We start from the raw sequence: 20,075 nt of genomic DNA on the forward strand, positions 1-20,075 counted from the left end.
CTATTGGACAAAATGGTAGTCGCACTTCACTTGGATATACAGTACATCACAACAGGGGGGAAAAGACAACTTCCATTTTTATGCCGATTTTAAAGTGCATATTGCAGGTTAAAAAAAAACAATTCGGATGAATATATAACGTTTTAGGCGGTTTTGTCATGCGGTGTGTTTATAAGGCTTTGGAAGACGGGAGTGTGAAGATCTGAGGCAGTGGAGGCCTGCTGTTATGAACCACCTCTACTGGACTGCAGCTTCCACTCCTAATGGAGATGCAGATGTGATGGAGGCCAAGTGGAAAAGCATGGTCAGCAGTGAATGTGATCTAAACTCGTGTTTGCTTCTCCCAGCATATGCCGTCTGACAGATGAATACTGCAGGTCACCACAGGCTCTACGAGAATGCAGCACCGTCTTGTCTTCCACTACACCTGCTCCTCTTTCCAGATCCCTCCAGAGGATCAACAAGATGAGGCTGCTGGTGTGTATCTAACACAGCATTCACGATTTAAAACACTTTAACAACACATTAGTGTGATACCCAGACTGAAAGATCTTTTGTTTTTAAATGGGTCAGATGGTATATTTTTCTTTCGGTAGTATATGTTTGGTGAATCTATCTATCTATCTATCTATCTATCTATCTATCTATCTATCTATCTATCTATCTATCTATCTACTCACCTAAAGGATTATTAGGAACACCTGTTCAATTTCTCATTAATGCAATTATCTAATCAACCAATCACATGGCAGTTGCTTCAATATTTAGGGGTGTGGTCCTGGTCAAGACAATCTCCTGAACTCCAAACTGAATGTCAGAATGGGAAAGAAAGGTGATTTAAGCAATTTTGAGCGTGGCATGGTTGTTGGTGCCAGACGGGCCGGTCTGAGTATTTCACAATCTGCTCAGTTACTAGGATTTTCACGCACAATTATTTCTAGGGTTTACAAAGAATGGTGTGAAAAGGGAAAAACATCCAGTATGCGGCAGTCCTGTGGGCGAAAATGCCTTGTTGATGCTAGAGGTCAGAGGAGAATGGGCCGACTGATTCAAGCTGATAGAAGAGCAACTTTGACTGAAATAACCACTCGTAACAACCGAGGTATGCAGCAAAGCATTTGTGAAGCCACAACACGCACAACCTTGAGGCGGATGGGCTACAACAGCAGAAGACCCCACCGGGTACCACTCATCTCCACTACAAATAGGAAAAAGAGGCTACAATTTGCACGAGCTCACCAAAATTGGACGGTTGAAGACTGGAAAAATGTTGCCTGGTCTGATGAGTCTCGATTTCTGTTGAGACATTCAGATGGTAGACAGTCAGAATTTGCCGTAAACAGAATGAGAACATGGATCCATCATGCCTTGTTACCACTGTGCAGGCTGGTGGTGGTGGTGTAATGGTGTGGGGGATGTTTTCTTGGCACACTTTAGGCCCCTTAGTGCCAATTGGGCATCGTTTAAATGCCACGGCCTACATGAGCATTGTTTCTGACCATGTCCATCCCTTTATGACCACCATGTACCCATCCTCTGATGGCTACTTCCAGCAGGATAATGCACCATGTCACAAAGCTCGAATCATTTAAAATTGGTTTCTTGAACATGACAATGAGTTCACTGTACTAAAATGGCCCCCACAGTCACCAGATCTCAACCCAATAGAGCATCTTTGGGATGTGGTGGAACGGGAGCTTCGTGCCCTGGATGTGCATCCCACAAATCTCCATCAACTGCAAGATGCTATCCTATCAATATGGGCCAACATTTCTAAAGAATGCTTTCAGCACCTTGTTGAATCAATGCCACGTAGAATTTAGGCAGTTCTGAAGGCGAAAGGGGGTCAAACACAGTATTAGTATGGTGTTCCTAATAATCCTTTAGGTGAGTATGTATATATATATATATATATATATATATATATATATATATATATATATATATATATATATATATATATATATATATATATATATATATATATATATATATATATATATATATATATATATATATATATATATATACACACACACACACACACACACATATACAATTTGTTAACATTTGCAATGTTGTGTTTTGAGTTTTGATTTAGTGCTGTAGAAATAAAACTGAATTGAATTAACCAAATGCAGATCTGCTTGATATCTAATGTAAACTTCATAAACATTTTTTAATACAGTAAGACAATTTGTGATTGTGGTTATTTTTTTTTATTGATTGTCAACAAAATGGGGTCATTCAAAACCTTTATAAAGTCCTCCTTCCTCTGTAAACTGTCTTCTAATGTCTGACACAAACACATGCAGGTAAAGGCTGCTCAGAACACCATAGGCCCAGCGGACAACTTGTCTGTATGCTGTCAATATTGATTGTCTTCTACCAATGGCATCAAAAAGTGTGACTTACAGGTAGTTGTGACCTACCTAAATATAGGCAACTTGTAATTGAAAAAGATATATATATATATATTCAGATGATTTTAAAATGGTTTTCAAATCTTTAATATAATATGTATTTATACTTACAAGTATTTAGCTTAGAGCAGTGCTTCCCAAACCTGTCCTGGAGGACCCCCTGCCCTGCATATTTTGTACGTCTCCCTAATCAGACCCTAATGTGGATTTATTAGCAATGTTGAAAACCTGATACTTTTTTCAGGATTCTTAGATGAAATGTTAAATAAGAACAGCATTTATTTAAAATATAACTTTTGTAACAATATACACTACTGTACAAAAGCTTGATGTCAGTATTTTTATTTGCTTATTTAATTTTAAGAAATTAGTTTTTATTCAGCAAGGATTTGTTAAATTGATAGAAACAGTGATAGTAAAGATTGATATTGTTAGAAAACATCTCTATTTTGAATAAATGCTGTTCTTTTTAACTTTTTATATATCAATGAACCCCAAAAAAGTATCATAGGTTCCAATAAATAAATAAAATAAAAATAAATTAAGCAGCACAACTGTTTCCAACATTGATAATAAATCAGCATATTAGAATGATTTCTGAAGGACCATGCATTGAAGAATGGAGTAATGATGCTGAAAATTCAGCTTTGAATCACATAAATAGAAAAACATTATTTTAATGTTTTAATGGCTACATTCTTTTCTGTATTTTTGATCAAATAAATGCAGGCTTGATGAGCATAAGACACTTTCATAATGCTGCATTATCATCAAAAATGGTAATATAATAAAGTCCTTTCACGTCACTATTTCTCCAGCCTACACTTCACACAATAGGCCTGTAGGCGGCACTTGGGCTTCATTAACTATAATAGCTTCCTTAAATAGTAAACGGTGTATATCACACATAAATATAAGTGAATTGAATAGCCTACTGATTACCATTATTGCGACTTTTGACGCTGCACGGGTTTGTGCAGTGCTTTTGTAGTCATTTAGCATGCATTTTCCCAGCGATGTAATTTGATTTATAAAATGAGACAAACCGCAGATCCAGATCGCTCCACAAATAAACTCGTCAGTCCCATGTCATTTTCAACCGAATTATGAATAAGAACGGAATAACCGCTCCACTTCACATATTGTCCAATGAAATTTGAACTTGTTATGCCAGATCATGATTGGTTGGTGTATTATAACTGCATGACTAATGGGCATTGATGAATTAGGCTATGTAATATTCTAAAATATGCAATATATGGGGTTTTAAATAAAACGACACACCAGCGTTGATTATTGATAAAAAAAAATTAAAATATTGTTTGGTTAATTTTTTCCTTCCGTCGACCCATAGGCACTCACTGAAAGAACCATATATGGTTTCCGAACAGACTGTGAATATCAGTCAGTCCAGCAAAACGCACACAACCCATAGCTACATATTATTATTAGTTATATTGACACATGTAAAAAAATAAATAAACATAAATTTCCCGACTTTTGAGCAATTAGTTACTTTTTGTACAAATTGTCATGTTAATTAGAATTAAAATTTATTTGTTTTATTGACCACAATATCATTGCTATTTGTCTGAAAGGGGCACATTTGAATAATCTTGAAAAAGGGCAGGGGCTCAAGCCCCCAAAGTCCCCCTTCTGCACGTGCCTGCTACAACCCTACACAGAACATGCATTTGGAGAACAGACAGAATTAATGGATTGTATTAAGCATACGACACTGCAGTTCTCCTCATGACAAGAACAACATGACAATTACCCTGTGTAGGATTTGTGTAGGACAACTCACCTTTTTGGTTTTTGGGTATCTGACATTAGTCTTGTTACCCATCCCTGAAGAGGCAGCTCCACATAGTTCTCCATCCTGGAGATTCCCACAGTTTGGAGCTCCCTCTCCCTGGCCCTGCTCCCTAAGGCCTGCCCCTGCACTGCCTTCTTCACCGCTCACCAAAACTCCTTCTTGCTGAGGAAGAGTCTGCCGCTGTCTTCGAGCACGCTGGGCTGAACTGGAGCGATACCTGGAGATGCGACTCTTAGGACGTGGTTTGGAACTCCGGGCAGGTTGCGCTTTAGGGGCAGGACTGGGTGTAGCAGGGGGCTTTTCAGAGTCAATAATTGTTGTTTCCTAATGAAGAGACAGTAAAGGTGTGTAAAAACACACATCCACTATGTGACACAACCAAGTTAAAGTTGAGAAAAAGGAGAGAGAAAAAAATTAACTACCACAGCAGCAAAGGAGGTTCGCCTTGTACTGATTCCTCCACCTGCTCCTGTATTTGGAACACAGTTTCCTGCAGTAAGTGAGGGGACCTCTGCCTCCCCTGCTTCCAGTTTGATTTCTTCAGGTGTAGCCTGCGCTGTGCCCTGACCACGTTTCTTTCTCCTATCAAGGTTCTCAAACATGTGCATTATGGCCTCTGCCTTGCGTTCTTCACGAGACTAAGGGGGACAAAAGGAATAAGGGGTTAATATAGGGCCCTGTAAAATCCATATAGTTTTTTTCCCCCAAATTCCATTTTATTTTTTCACAAATTCATTTTTTCCATTTTAATTTTTCTGGATTCTTCTTTTTTGCATTTTAATATTTATGAATTCTATTTTAATGGCTAAATTAAATTTTAGCACTCAAAAACCATGATGCTTAATTCATTGAAATCATGAAACTTATAATAAATGTAAAAAAAAAATTAACAATTAAACTATTAATCAAAAAGCACGTCTAATCCATCATTTATTAAAATTTTTACAGTAATAGGGCCCTATGAAATGTTTGATTTTTTCAGAAATTCTGTTGTCTATTAATCCAGAATTATAAATAATTAATCAAAAACAGAAGTAATCAAATGAGGGCATAAAACATTAACAACTTAATGTTTTAAAGTGTAATCAAGTCACAAATCTAACAATTCCTGTTCTTTTTTTAATAAATTAAACAGCATTTATTGATTCATCACTGTTCTCCTCTAATTAAAGCTTACACGTCTGTTTGGTATTAGTGCTCCATTCTCGTCTAACTCCTCCTCTCCATTCTCCAACTTCACTCTGTCCATAAGAGCATCCTGTAGCACAAAACAAGATCAGCTTCATCATCATGTGAGAATCATCATATCATTACATGGCAAAGCAGCTACAAAAAGCAAGTAAGCATTTACCATTGTTCTTCCATGGACACATACCTCTGTATCGCTAACTCCCTGTGCCTCATCTTCCAGCAGGTGGTTGCTCTCATCAGATACACCAGTTACGAGCCTGTCCCCTTCCATTTCTCTGCGTTGGGCTCGTCTCCTCCGGGTTTCTGCTCCAGGCAGGGCAAAGTTTGAAGACTGGGGGGATAGCAGTTGAAGGGGGCGGAGATTGTGTCTCTGCACAGGACAGTCCTGATTGCCCTTATGGCATGCACAATCCACTTTATAATTACTGTTGGGAAAATTGGAGAAAAAGTGTCAATACACATCATATCACAGTTTATTTAGAATTAATAATAGATGTCAAGAATTAATCATATTTGAGTGACTAACCAGCAACTAAACTCATAGTCAAAGCCGATTGTGACTTCAGAATCTTTTGAAATTTGAGCAACAGCGTAGATGCACAAGTGAATCATCCCCTCTGCTATCATGTGCCGCACCTGTGAGTTAGTGTGTACAGGACAAAAGTGATATAATATGAATCAAAGGCTGGAACTGACCAAAGAATCTATGAAGTGAAGCAACCCTACGTTAACAGTTAGCATTAAACAAATTAGTCTCACCTCAGCATTGGGTGTGCATGATCTTCTGATAAACCGTGCATCATTGCCAAATGTTCGGGCATCCACACACATCTCCACTTCGTTGAACTTGGAGTAGAACAGGACAAATGGATATGGCCTGGAGTGGAGTCAACGGAAGGAATTAGGCAAGACTCTCAATTTGCAATATGTTTTACAAATAACGTACATGTGACTAATTTTACAAAATTGACCACTATTCAAATCTAATTAAGATACGATCAACTAGATGTTCAACAACATACACAGATGCAATCACACATACACACTTACTTTTTGAAAAAATGTCCATTGACTTCAAACTGCTGTCTGAGCATGACTTTGCCTCTATACTCAATGATGAGTGTTTCAGGGTCCAAATTCCGTGCAGCTCTGAGAATCTTCCTATGTTTCTGCACACGTGTTACACGACCCAGCTGTAACTACACACATTAAATCCTTGTTGGTAATTGTAGTAAATAAAAATAATTAAATGAAAACAGCACACTACGTGTGATCAACCCTGATTTTCAACACTGAAAATCATTATACAGTGTTTTATTCCATTTTTAAAGTCAATAAAATGAATACTGTGAATACATCTAAACAAATGATCACTGATTATTTTCAAAGATCATCACAGAATAACAGGCAGCCACATGTTTAACCACATCAGTAAAACGGTGTTATATTTGCAAATTTAAAAAAAGTTTCATGGAAGATTAATATTTCATTATAAAATATGACATCTTATCTCTACAATGACAAGTTCTGCTTCTTGAATTTGATTGGCCGAGTGACATTCCAGCAGTGCTGATATAACAGTCCAACAGCATTGGTACTTTTAATTGTTTGTGTTCCAGATAAGCTTTCAGTCTGTATGTTAGTCGTGGTCATGTTTCACTGACCCTTTCTGCAGGTTACATTGTCACACCATTAGGTGGTGACAACCTGTCTTTAAAAGCAAATCACTGACTCGGATTACAGATCCTTTCAGGAACAAAACCACTAATGCTTTGGCTTTGTTTGGAATCATTTTCACTGGTGTACCCCCCGCCCCCCCAGCACAATAATTAAAAAGTTTCATGGCGTTTATGAAAAAATCTATGACATTTAAAACATGATACAGTCTAAAAGTAAATTTAAGGACTTTGAAGACCTGTGAAACCCATCTATACCTGCATTTGCGAGCCCAACACAGTGTTGTTGCAAGCTAGTTCTGTTCTGTTAATGGTGTCCATGGCGACAGTAGATGGGGTGGGGGACGAGTTGCCATTGGCACAGTAGTGTTTGAGGAGGTTCAGCACGTCAGCACTGTACTGGTTAGACAGAGCTTCCTCATACTGGTCCGTCCACTGCCGAATTCGAGTTTCCCATCCTTCTGTTGTATTTTCATCCAGAACACTAGCCTCAGATGCAGAATTCTGCAATAATCAGAGGGTGTGTCTGATTAAATATTCATCTGGTTGATTTTCATCTTTGGTAATGAATAGTACTAAAGCTTATTTCCTAAGAAGAAGAGGAGGATCTTTTTTTTTTTTTTTTAATTAGGTAATGTGGCATTTGTGTGTCCATACCTTCATTCTCATGGATTTTCTGGAACCCTCTCTGTAAGCCTGTAATGAAAATATATTTTATTATACTATAATACAGAGATGATGGGAAATGTGAGAAGTGAGACCGAGTGACATGAACATGATTCAAACTGCCATGCCAAAGCTCTGACAGAAGGGGCAATTCAGTTACAATTCAGGCGTTTCACATTCATTGTCTTTGTCATGTAAACAGGATTGTGCATGTGTGTGTTGTTATACCTTAACCTTCTTGGCTTTAGGAGTTGTGCGTGTTTTCTCCGTGCTCTTCTTTCTCTTCTTGACTTTGTTGTGTTTGACTCTTTTGACAGTGAGAGTGATGCTAGTGGGTGTGTGTTGAGTCGCCGTGTACGACACAGCAGAAGCTGACATGTCCTCATCTCCACTCTCTGTAGCGCTGCTCTCGCCCACTGTAAAGGCAGATATAAATCAAGACCCAGCATGATTAACCATCAGCACATGAGAGAACACTGACACTGGTAAGGTTGAGACAAAAGCATAATTTCTCCCTCACTGTGATAATTTTACAGATTAAAAAAAAAATACCCAGAAAAACTCTTTTAAACTTCATTTCTCTTTTTTCAAAACTGTCAGAAAACACAACAAATGAAATACAGGTATTACTGGGAAGAAAAGTAACACATGAAATCAGTCAGTGTTGAGTAGAAATGGACAGATGTTATCTGGATTGTGTATGGTTGAGAAGTCTTTCCATTCCAATTTGTTTTTGCTTAGAGGTTCAAACAGCACCTCAATTATATTTAACTTTTACAATGCGTTTATCTTTCAACTGTCACCAAACTGTTTTAAACTTTGAGACAAGGCTTTGTCAAGCCAACATGAAAGTTTATCATGACAAAGCTTCCCTATAAGCTTGTAACCGAACTGAGTCAACATCAAACTGACTCTAGCTGAATAAAGACATATTGTCTTCTGTACAGCTGCTTGTAGCTGAATTGAACTTTCAAAGTTTCATAATTGATTAACTTTAATTAAACAAACGCTGAAATGACTTGAGCGGAATAATGACATTGTGTTGTTAGTGCTGCTTTCCAGCAGAATAAAATTTGGATTTCACTCATATTTGATGCATGTATCACTGATTTTGTTATTTTCCTGTTTATTACTGTGAAGCTGCTTTAAAGAAATCTGAATTGTATAAAGTGCTTTGTTGACTACATCGTTTTATTGCCATTTACTAGTACCTTATTTATTTGAAACTAAATCTGAAAATCAAAGTGATTCAGAGAAGTTCATGTTGATTATCATCTAAGAGAATTTTACCTGAAACATTCTCTGCTTTCCTGCGCTGCCCATCCAGCCCTTTTTTCTTCTCCAGACCCCTGCAACAAGAATTCTCCTTGAGTACATATTTTATCCATTACAGCAATAACTAACTGCCATAACTCGGAATAAAGCTATTGGTTCTTATAAGGTGAACCACTGCTCATAAGCCGCTGCTTCTTTTAGTCCTTGGCCATTTATTTGTTTGACAGGTGAAAAATAAAAGCTTCACCAGCCAATAAGATATAAGCTTGGGGGAACATGTTGACATTTCTTGTAATCATTGGTTATATTTCAGTGATGGACTGTATTTGGCAATAAATCAAGTGATATAATCAAAAGATTTTCTGATATTAAAGTATATTAAAGCATTAAAGGGGTTAAAGCATATAAATCACCAGAGTGTATTTTACTTTTCTTCGGGTATGCAAACTGTTCCCGACAAAACCGTGTCATTCTTAGGGTGAATAGTTTTGATGAAAAACTGCTAGTGATTTAGATACAACTAAAGCACAGCACAATCTGAAATTAGATATTTGAGATACAATTCACCCACCTGCAGCTCTCACACTTAATGAAGAATCCATCTTGCATTAGACGGCATTGACACCAAGAAGGTGGAATTGCGCCTTCCACCACCTCCTCCTCCTCCGATGAGCTCTCACTGTCAGCAGAGTTGTCTGGTTCATTGGTGGGAAAACAGGGTCGCGATCGTCCCAGAGTGCCATTGCGTTCCGAATGGGAGAAAACGGTCTGGGAGAGTGGGGAGGCAGGAGGGGTGGGAGGGGGTGGAGCTCCATAGTTATGATCCTGACAACACACAACGGAAGACTGTTGCATCTTCAAACAAAGGTGTTCAGGCACAACAAAAGGGAAAAGGAAAGAGAGAGAGAGGGGGAAGAGAATGAAAGGTGGGGAGCAGGGAAAAGGGGCAGGAAGAAAGAAGAGGCGGGAATGAAAAACTAAAAAACGTGGCATTCAAAAGTAAACAATATTTAATGTAGCTAAAAATGTTTTGGCTGAAGTATCTTAATTAAACTACAAGCATAAATCTACATAAACTTAATTTAAGTAAACATTGTTTAAAAAATGAGAAACAGTACCACATAAGACAAATTGCTTATGAAGTTCCTCATTTTAAAGGTGCATTGGATAATAGCATCTACTAAATGATTAAATGCAAATGTAACATATGTCCAGGTTGATTTGCAGTTCTGTTGAAGTCAGGTTTTGACTTTGTGGTTTTGGGTGTTACAATAAACTCAACTTAGTTCATGATAAATTCACTTCAATTTTATACTATGCACAAAGGCTAGTGGAACTGCAATTACAAATGTATCACCATGCACACGTTTATATAATATGATTCAGCACCATGCATTATTTAGATGCTATTATCTTATAAATTCGTAAAATATAAATTTGTAAAAAATAAAAACAAGAATAAAACAACTTACAGCATAGGGAAGTCCACCATATCCATGACTCCGTGTGTTCCCACAGCTGCGACTTGAGTAATTTTTCTCATTTACTGCTGGGCTCGCTTCAACTGACTCAGGACTGAGAGAAAGAAAGATATTTGAGAAGCTTGCAAATAAAATGCTAATTATATATGTAGATGTGGTTCTGTAAACTCCAGATGACTCCCAGAGGCAGTGCTAAACAGTAGTGGATCATCACAGAGCCAGTCAGGTTAGATAGACTGAGAGAATATATCAACAACAAACGTCACAAAATAACCTCTGAGAATTATGAGAACTATGATGATCATCTGGAATGCACAGAGCAGAACTCACATACTGAAACACAAAAACTAAAATTATGCACAGTCCACTAAAGAAACTCCATGCAAAAGTAACCCAAGATGAGGAGGCAGCTCTAGTGGAATAACAAGTGATTCCACCAGGCTATGAGCCACTGCGCCCTTTCTGTAGGCAAGAGTGATGACCTCCACAATCCAATAAATGGCCTCTGCTTTAACATGGGAGGACCTTTAAACACATTGTAACAAACAAACATCTGATCTGTCCGAGACTGGTGGCATCTGGAGAACAATTTCCAACCTGAAGTATAGCGTAAACATGTAAGGTATCCCTAGTGCTAGCAATGGTGTGAACAACAGCAGGTTTACAATCCACTAGAACAGTGGCTCTCAAATTTGACCTGGGTCAATTGGTGGGAGCTCCAGGAAAAGGGTTGAGAACCACTGTACTAGAAGAAGGTGGGACCCAAGGGCGAAACTCAAGTTGTTGGGAAAAAAAAAACAGCTGTCCATTTAAATTTCTGTGGTGAAATTACCACTTATTACCCGGTAAAAGACTGAGGAATAAGGGTAACTATGGATCAGCAGGCCATCAAGGTGCCACAGAGTACTCTGTGCTTGTGCAGAAAGATACGGTGTAATTTAAAAGTGGGATGGGGTTAGCAGAGTAGGAAGTTAAGTCATTCAAGAAACAGTAAATTCTGCCTCAGCTGGCTAGACTCCTTTGCCATCGCAAACCGCAAGCAACACTGAGTGGTCACTTTGGATGCGAAGATCCACATCTGCCTCAGTGAACCTCTGCACTGCATGAGTAAAACATCCATTCTCCTGTTTGAAACTGATTTCTGCTACCTGATTGCCTGACACTAGCTGTCAGAAATTTCAACTGTTGCAACTATCAATGCACAAATCCAATCCTGCTCCTTTGCATTCTTTCAAATCAGTTAAGAGATCCCCCAGTGACATAGCAATCTTCTCTTGGTCAAATGTCATCATGTGACATGAATTCTCAGGGCAGAGTTCACCAAACATGATCTTGCATTTCTGGGCTCCCGCATTCGCTTGCAAAAATAAAAGAATGAACACAAACAAGTGTTGGTGTTGCAGCAGCCTGAGGTGGAGCAGGCCATGCAGAATCACTGAAAAGGCAGTAGTCAGTATCCCTATAACCTGTAGAAGTATTCTGTGCTGCAAAATCAGCCAGAATTGAGCAAGGAGCTGCAAAATGCTGGTTGCCAAAGCAATTTAACAGGGTGCGAGACATAGGCCCAATCCTAATTCTAGCCCCTTACCCTACCCCTCCAATTCACACGTTCATGTGACGGGGTAGGGGTGTCTCCATTCTCTTTTGGTTGGAGGTGTAAGGGTAGAGGAAAGGGCCAGATATCCCTTGAAACTAAGATTTTTCAGGACCACACTTCAAATGAAGGAGTATGAGAATTTTCAGTACAAAACAGCTACACCGGCAACATGGCTGACAAAGCGAATAAAAAGACACATAAATGTAAGCATTTTTGCCATTAATAAAGATTTTAATGAAAAGTAATCATTTGTTATATTTAACATTCATTCGTGTGTTCATATTTATGGTCATGTTATTCAAAGAAATGTTTGCAAAAAAAACCCTAAAGTTTGTTAACGTCATATTACTGCACAATAGTGCCACGACATATTTTCATGTCTGATCAACCACCATAAACATTGAGGGGGGCTAGCCCCCGCAATAGTTAGTAAACTGATATTTCCTACTGACACACTACAGCAAGAGATAGAAATAACTGATTTAAAACCATTTTTTAGCAAGTGAAAATATGGCGTTCTAATAATTTTGGCCACCACTGTAAGATTTTGGCCATATCACCCACCACAGTTAAATAGTAATTATGTGACGTCAATATTGATCACAATATTTGTGCACAGCCTCATCTCCATTAGACACATGATAAACAACTTCAAAAAGCTGCAGTATGAAACATCTCAGAAGGCATGAAAGCAAAGGAGGCTGAGTTCTGAGCTACTGCAGCTTATAATCTTCGGCTTGTCACTAGGGCTGTGCAAATAACCAAATGCGATGATCATGCGCACAAGCTACACAATACCGCATTCATTTTTGGCAATTTATCACCTGCGATAATGAACACGATATTGCGTAGCTTGTCAGTGAACTAAATGCTGCTCCATCTGAAAGCACGTGATGGAGATTTACTACTAATCACAGAAACGGCTTGTGAAATTATAAAAAATGTGTGCTCCAAAATAAATATAGTGTGGGGGAACATTAGCCAAACATTCTAAGACTTTCAGCAAAAAATATATATGTATAAAGGTTGTAAAAAATAAAAATAAATAAAAAGGTATGGAAAAGCTTGAGCAACCTTTTAACAGAAAAGAATGGGGTGACATTTTTTTTATGTATTAACAGTAAACCAAAAGAAATCAAATCTTGAGTCTGAACTGGCATCTGTGAATTTGTAGCACTGATTGATTGATTGGCCATTTAGTGTCAACAAATGATTCAGTATATATTTTTTTAAATAAATTAGGTATACCCAGCTATGCTGTTTACATTTGCCTTGTAACTTTTACATTTCTCTCTGTAACAGATACTTTTAACCATGGAAAAAAAAAATGCACAAAATAAACAACTCTGGTGCCAGACCCCATTCTTGGCCAGTGCTCAGCCGGGTGGATTAAAGCCTGTTTCAAACTGACTCTGCGTTTCCACGGACTTGACATAACAGGTTTTGTTGCAGTGTGTTATGTGACTATAGTCCAAAGTAAACTAATTTGAAACTAATTTTCTGCTGTGGAAACCCATGACTTGGGTTAAGAATAGGCACCAACCAGGAACTTGCAAAGGCACCATGTTGATGGAAAAAAGGCTCAGAACAGAAACTTACTCTGATCCAGCGGCCATATCGGTGTAAGGTGTCCCAGGTGTGGTGACTCCCAGTGTGATTACTATGCTCATGACGTCAAGCGCAGCAACGCAGGGAAGGGGATGGGGGGGTGGGGAGGGGGTGAGGGGAGGGAGAGGGAGAGGGGAGGGAAGAGGAGAATCAAGGGCTCCTAATGGCAGCAGTGAAGCACTCCTCAGATGGGGCGCTGCTATACCACATCACGCACATCAGGAGTCCTGAAACCATAGACCACAAAAAAGACAGGGAGAGAGGATTAGGTATATATAATGTGTAAACGCAGCCTTAAAAACATGCAAAATTGGTAGCACCCACAAAAACATTATTTTGTTGCTTGGTGCATGCAATGTTCAGCTGGTACTTCTTTACTCTGCTAACTGAAGAAGATCAGCAAGAGAAGAGAAAGAATAATATAATGGGAAAGGTCTTTCAAACTAAAAGTCTCAAAGTATAGTTCATTGTTTTCTTCATTCCATACATTTTTTGAACATTGTGTAATATGTGTAAGTTAAAGTGGGCCAGCTGAATTACAGAAATTCATGTCAACCTCAATTTACTAAAAAGCAGTGCTGTAGAAGTGAATATAGAATTTTTTTATGCACACACAGAACAAAAAAGGCGAGACCTAGACCTAATAAAACCAATGTTCAAACCTCACAAAACATCAGTCTTTTGCTCATCCTGAATTATACGGGTTTAGATTCAGAGATCAACAATTGTACAGTAAGCTACATAGGCTGATATTCCTCAGCAAATACAAAATCACTAATCATGTAAGGAAACATTTTAGTTAAACTGCATGTTCTAAAACAATAGTTGTCAAATGTTATTCAATTTTTTTTTACAAACAAAACAGAAAAAAAGTTGCACCTTCAGGCCAAAAAGTGTTATTCATGTTCCGAAGAAGAACAAAGCCTTGACGGATTTGGAATGACATGGGGGTAAGTGATTGACAAAATTTTCATTTTGGTGTGGAGTAACCCTTTAATGTATAAGGGAAAGTGCGTATAAAAAGGAAAACAATAGCATCATGCATCAGGCTTATAATGCATAAGCTTCAATACACTGTGATCATTTGGATTGTAAAGGATTGTATAAAAAATTTAAAAAATAAAAATTTCATCATTATTTGCACTCTTATACCATTTCTAAACGTATGGATTTCTTTCTTCTGTGAAATACACACAAAAAAGATATTTTAAAGAACATGTGGATCCAAGTAACATTGGACCCCATGGACTTTCATTGTATTGACTCGCTTTTCTACTTTTGAAGAATTGTCAAATGTGCCATTTACCCGTCATTTAAACAGGTTTTTGAATACATACTACAGATTTCAGCTAATCAAGTTATTAGTTCTTTTAAAATATGCATTATAATCAACATAAATGTGTCCATTCTGTATGTATCCAACTTATGAATGTCCAGAATCAAGAAAAAGTTGCTATCAAACGTCCATCAAAAAACCCTGGGTGAAAGGAAAATTTCACATTTGTAATTCGAAAGCAGTGTAACAGAACTGCTGATCATATAGACAAATATGGAGTACAGTTGAATTTGATCCTTAGCATCATTCATTCATCAATAATCAATCATACGGTGCATTCAGAAAGTACTCAAACCCCTTTACTTTTCTGACTTCTTTTAATGTTGCAGCTTATGCTAAAGCACTTCTGAGGTAACAACGGTTTAATGATCTACAACAAAACTTTGTTAGTGTACATTTGATTACTACAATACTATTTTCATACTAGAAATAACAACAAAATTGAAAAAGTTATTTAAATCATTTTTTCAATTTCACAAAATCATATAAAAACCTACATTTACACAATGACCACCAACTGCAACTTTCAGATGCTATTTTTAATTAAACTGTCACAGAATTAAACACACAGGATAGTGGGATTTCAAAACTTGTTGTCACGATGGATTTATTAAAACGTTAACGGTGCATGGTATTTCATATGAGCTGGGGTGTTGCATGTTGTTATCCACATTAGGGATGCACGATATGAAACATTTTAACCGATACCGATAACCGATAATTAAGTCCTTCTTAAGGCTTTCCTGTAGCTCAAATAGTAGAGCATGGCGCTAGCAATGGGTTCGATTCCCAGGGAAAAGCAAGAGCTGATAAAATGTAAAAACTGTAACTTGAATTCAATGTAAGTCGCTTTGGATAAAAGCGTCTGCTAAATGCATAAAAATTAAAAAAAAATGTAAAAATTCTCATGGCCGATACCGATAAATTCATATTTTTATATTATAATTTTCATATAATCTGCAGTTTGTGCACCCACGAGAATACAAAATCTAAGATTCACTGATTAAACTGATATTTTAGTAGCTCTGGCCTAACTATAGCAAACATCAGTCCTGAATCTTCAAATGTTTTTTATTTTTTGTGTAAGGCACCATAATACTTAATAAAACAGAAATGGTTTAACAGAATTATGACAGAACTATGGTTTATCTGCAATTAACAACAAGTTTATATTCAAATATTTCATGCATAAAGAAATGCATCTATTCAACGTTTTTAGTGCACGAGGATGAGAAAGTTATATAGTCTTTAAGCAGTGTTGGGAGTAAGGCGTTACAAAAGTAATGCATTACAGTAACATTACTTTTTGCTGTAATGCAGTAGTGTAAGGCATTACTAATCAATTTTCAGTAATATTTTACTCTGTACATGTTCAGTAACGCTTGCATTACAACACACTTTTAGCCCCCAATTGTTATGATTTTTTTTTTATTTAAAGTCGAGCTCCTACTTTATGTCCCTAGGGCCAGGCTTCGGTCCAATATTCACGTCATAGTTCAGACGCGGGCCGAGCCTCGGGCCTGTTTTAGGCTTCTCCTTATCTTTATATTTTAGACATCCATCAATTATTGATGAAAAAAATTGCCGCGCTGGTGGAAACAACATGAGTCCGTGCTGCCGCGACTGTCAAGAGCGACTTGACGGTGTTTAGTGTCCCGCAGCAGCAGTGAGCCGTTAGCGCAGATGAAGAGTTCTGCTTCAAATACACACAATAAAGAAAAAGCCCCAGCAAAAGTAATTACGATGTGTCCGGGGGAAATAGTAAAGATTCGCCATCTCCTCGTTAGACGCGCCTTTAAACGGAAGTGAATCTTCACGGATAACGATTGCATTAAATAGTTTTTGTTTTCGTTTTTATTTATTTCGTTAAGTAGCAATTTAAAACTTTTAGATATATTTATCATGTCTGTGAGGCATGTATTTCGGTTCATTTTTGTGAAGCGCTCCTGTTCAAGATAAAAGGAAGTTTTGTTGATATTGTGAGTGCACACAAATAAAAGTAGACCCTTTACAGTTCAGAATAATGTATTACTCTTACCTTTATGATCAAAAATTATGGCGTAAGTTGTTTCCATTGAACAAAAAATTGCAATTGATTGCGCTGGTGCCTCCATGTCCTGCGCTTTAGCTTCCAGTCTCCGCACAAACTACTGGATGCAGCGCACATTTATCTAGGTTTAACGTTTAAACATTGTTATATGCTTGACCTGTTTTATTATATCTATAGATTTTATTTTAGGCAAGTCATGATGATTTGAGAGGGCTAAATCGATCAAACATAAGCTATGATCAGCCTGCCGGTCTGCCGCTGGCCGCTTGGTCGTTGCTTTAAGAAAGAAAAAACTTATTTAATGAACAAAAAATGCTCCAAACGTTTTTTCTAAATGATCTTAATAAAAAGCCAGAACGAAATATAAACACTTTGCCATTAGGGCAGGGCTCTAGTACATTTTTTCATTTTAGTATGTTAAGTTCTACTTCTGTAGTTATTTTGGTGAAAGTAACTCAAAAGTAATACAGGAGTCATGTAACGCATTACAATTCTGAGACAGTAATATTGTAAAGTAAGGAATTACTTTTAAATAACAGCAACAAGTAATCTGTAATGTATTACAGTTTGGAAGTAACTTGCACAACACTGTCTTTAAGTCACGTGTTTTCAAATACATTATAAAAAAAATGCATTGACATTTGTCAGCCTCGAAAAAAATGAAAAACAAAAGTGCATGCTCAACAAAAATAAAGTGCATCCTCATACCAAGGTTGTTAAGTCGCTACACCGGTTATCACTTGCCCACCGCAGCACCGTCCCTCACTGTCATTTTGATTTTTTTAATAGTAATAAAAATCATTTAGTTCAGTTAGAGAACAGACACTACAATTAAAACTGAACGCAGCTGCTCAATGCAGCACACCAAACGAACGACAGTCGCGCATCACAGATCAGATTTCATTGATCACCTGAGGAGAGAGTCGAGCTGACTGACAAGAGTGAGGTGAAAAAGACAAGACGATGGCAGAAGAGTTTCAAAACGAAATGTAAAAGCGCCTGTTTTAAAAATATTTTTGGATTTTGAAAAGCCTGTTGACCTGCCATTTATCTAAGGTTATATTGGAAGGTCTATTTATTTATTTTTTAAACATTCGTTTCTCATTTAGTCTATTTGATTCCACAGTATTTGCTGATTTTTATTTCATTTAAACTGTGATATTTTTCCCATTATTTTACATCAAGGTGTATGCAGTCCGTGCCTCAAAACTTTCCATCTCACTAATAATATAATAATTTTATAATTATTTGTTCCTCAGTCTTTACTGATTTTCAGTTTTGTATAGGCCTACCATGCATATTTAAAATTTGTAAGTTATCTGTTATTTTATATTAGGCATATAGCATGGTGCATTTTTATTCGTTTTGTTAATAAAAGTTAGTTATATGTTCTATGTTGTATTTTGTTGTTGTTTGATACCGTTCATTTCAAAGTGAAAATAAAATACGCACGGTGCTTTTACAAGCTATTTAAGCAAAGGAAAGTGAGAAAACTCAAGCGAACTAAAAACAAACAACTGCTTGACGCCGAATTGCCACTAATTTAAAAGTGAAAATAAAACGCGCACAGAGCTTACAAGCTATTTAAAACCGAAGGAAAGCGAGGAAAAGAGAGAAGACTCAAACGACGTCCACCCCCCCATCCACCGAGGTGATACCGGTAAGGTGCTGACACACGTCGATTAACCAGTGGGAAGATTCCCTCACTGTCACAACCCTACTTGATGCCTTTTTACCTCCTTTCGGAATCCTTGCTGTACATGCGTTGGAAATAGCAATGGCATTGTCCTCCTCTGCCACCAAGAAAAACTTCCAGACCAGTGAAGACATGTTCGCAAATGATGACGTAATGAGCACAACTCATGCTGACAGTCACTGCAGTTTAAAGCTGCAATCACTTGCACTCGGAAAGAAGATGAATCTCAGATAAATCAGACTGATTTACCAGCAAGCATACTTTATTGGACTTAATTTATCGAACCAATAAAAATGACGTAATTTTCTCTCATATCGGTCGATAATTTATCTGTCCGATAAATATTGTGAATCCCTAATCCACATCATTTTCTTCCTGGGTCAAAAACGGTCCTGGGTAGTAATTTACACACAAGTGTATGAATAACGGCCTGATTATTGACAAAAGAGACAAAAGAATATGTCTCAAGAGTTTCTAATAACAATGCTATATTACAATATGCTTTTCAGTAAAGCTGCATTAAAACAGGTTTATTTAAAAAAAAAAAAAAAAAAAAAAGGTAATAGAAATAAATGTAACATTTTGTCTTGAAATTGAAGGGGGGCACCTTAATAGAATACAAAGTATATGCTACAATATTGAATTCATACCACACATCTGCATACTTTGAGTCAAGAAGAAATTAGCTTATTGAATTCAGTACTCTGATGGCACAAGAATTTGGACAATGACTGTCATGTGAACAGCCAGCGAGTCCGTAAGTTGAATAATGCCTCACAAAGCTTAAAGGGGTCATCAGATGCCCATTTTCCACAAGCTCATATGATTCTTTAGGGTCTTAATGAAAAGTCTGTAACATACTTTGGTTAAAATTTCTCAGTGGTAGTGTAAAAAACACATTTTTTACCATGTCAAAATCAGCTCTGTTTTCAGCAAGCCGTTTTTAGTCCATGTTGCTTAAAATGCTAATGAGCTCTGCTGACCCTTCCCCTCTCTTCCGTGGGGTGACGAGCAGTACTGTTTACGTTAGCCGCGAAACTGGCTAACTAGTACATTATTAGGAAATATCACGAATGACTCACGCTAACATAGACGCATTTAGGCAGATTGGGGATCGGAGCATTCACTTCACAGCGAAAGTAACGTTAATCCTCTGCGTCTTCAGATGTCGGGAGTAACTGACGACTGCTATATTCATTATTACATCCAACAACAAAACACCTCAATCGCTTAATCGGAGACATCTTGTCTTCCCCT

General features: G+C 37.5%; 1 protein-coding gene across 2 annotated transcripts in view; it reads right to left on the reverse strand.

The window, feature by feature from the left end:
- Positions 1-20,075, reverse strand: part of LOC306845194 (histone-lysine N-methyltransferase SETD5-like) — a 40,157-nt gene that overhangs the window by 8,613 nt on the left and 11,469 nt on the right. For both annotated transcript variants that reach the window (XM_079377845.1, XM_079377846.1), the window contains 14 exons: positions 13,728-13,963; positions 10,523-10,625; positions 9,622-9,875; positions 9,066-9,124; positions 8,004-8,191; positions 7,767-7,805; positions 7,368-7,613; positions 6,484-6,632; positions 6,193-6,310; positions 5,960-6,069; positions 5,618-5,858; positions 5,420-5,500; positions 4,665-4,880; positions 4,231-4,566 (listed from right to left, as the gene is read on the reverse strand). In XM_079377845.1, coding sequence (XP_079233971.1) covers positions 4,231-4,566; positions 4,665-4,880; positions 5,420-5,500; positions 5,618-5,858; positions 5,960-6,069; positions 6,193-6,310; positions 6,484-6,632; positions 7,368-7,613; positions 7,767-7,805; positions 8,004-8,191; positions 9,066-9,124; positions 9,622-9,875; positions 10,523-10,625; positions 13,728-13,798 — 2,211 coding nt within the window. In that variant the 5' untranslated portion in view covers positions 13,799-13,963. The remainder of the gene's footprint in view (positions 1-4,230; positions 4,567-4,664; positions 4,881-5,419; positions 5,501-5,617; positions 5,859-5,959; positions 6,070-6,192; positions 6,311-6,483; positions 6,633-7,367; positions 7,614-7,766; positions 7,806-8,003; positions 8,192-9,065; positions 9,125-9,621; positions 9,876-10,522; positions 10,626-13,727; positions 13,964-20,075) is intronic.

The sequence above is a fragment of the Barbus barbus genome (assembly GCF_936440315.1).
Source record: "Barbus barbus genome assembly, chromosome: 25".
Taxonomy (NCBI): domain Eukaryota; kingdom Metazoa; phylum Chordata; class Actinopteri; order Cypriniformes; family Cyprinidae; genus Barbus; species Barbus barbus.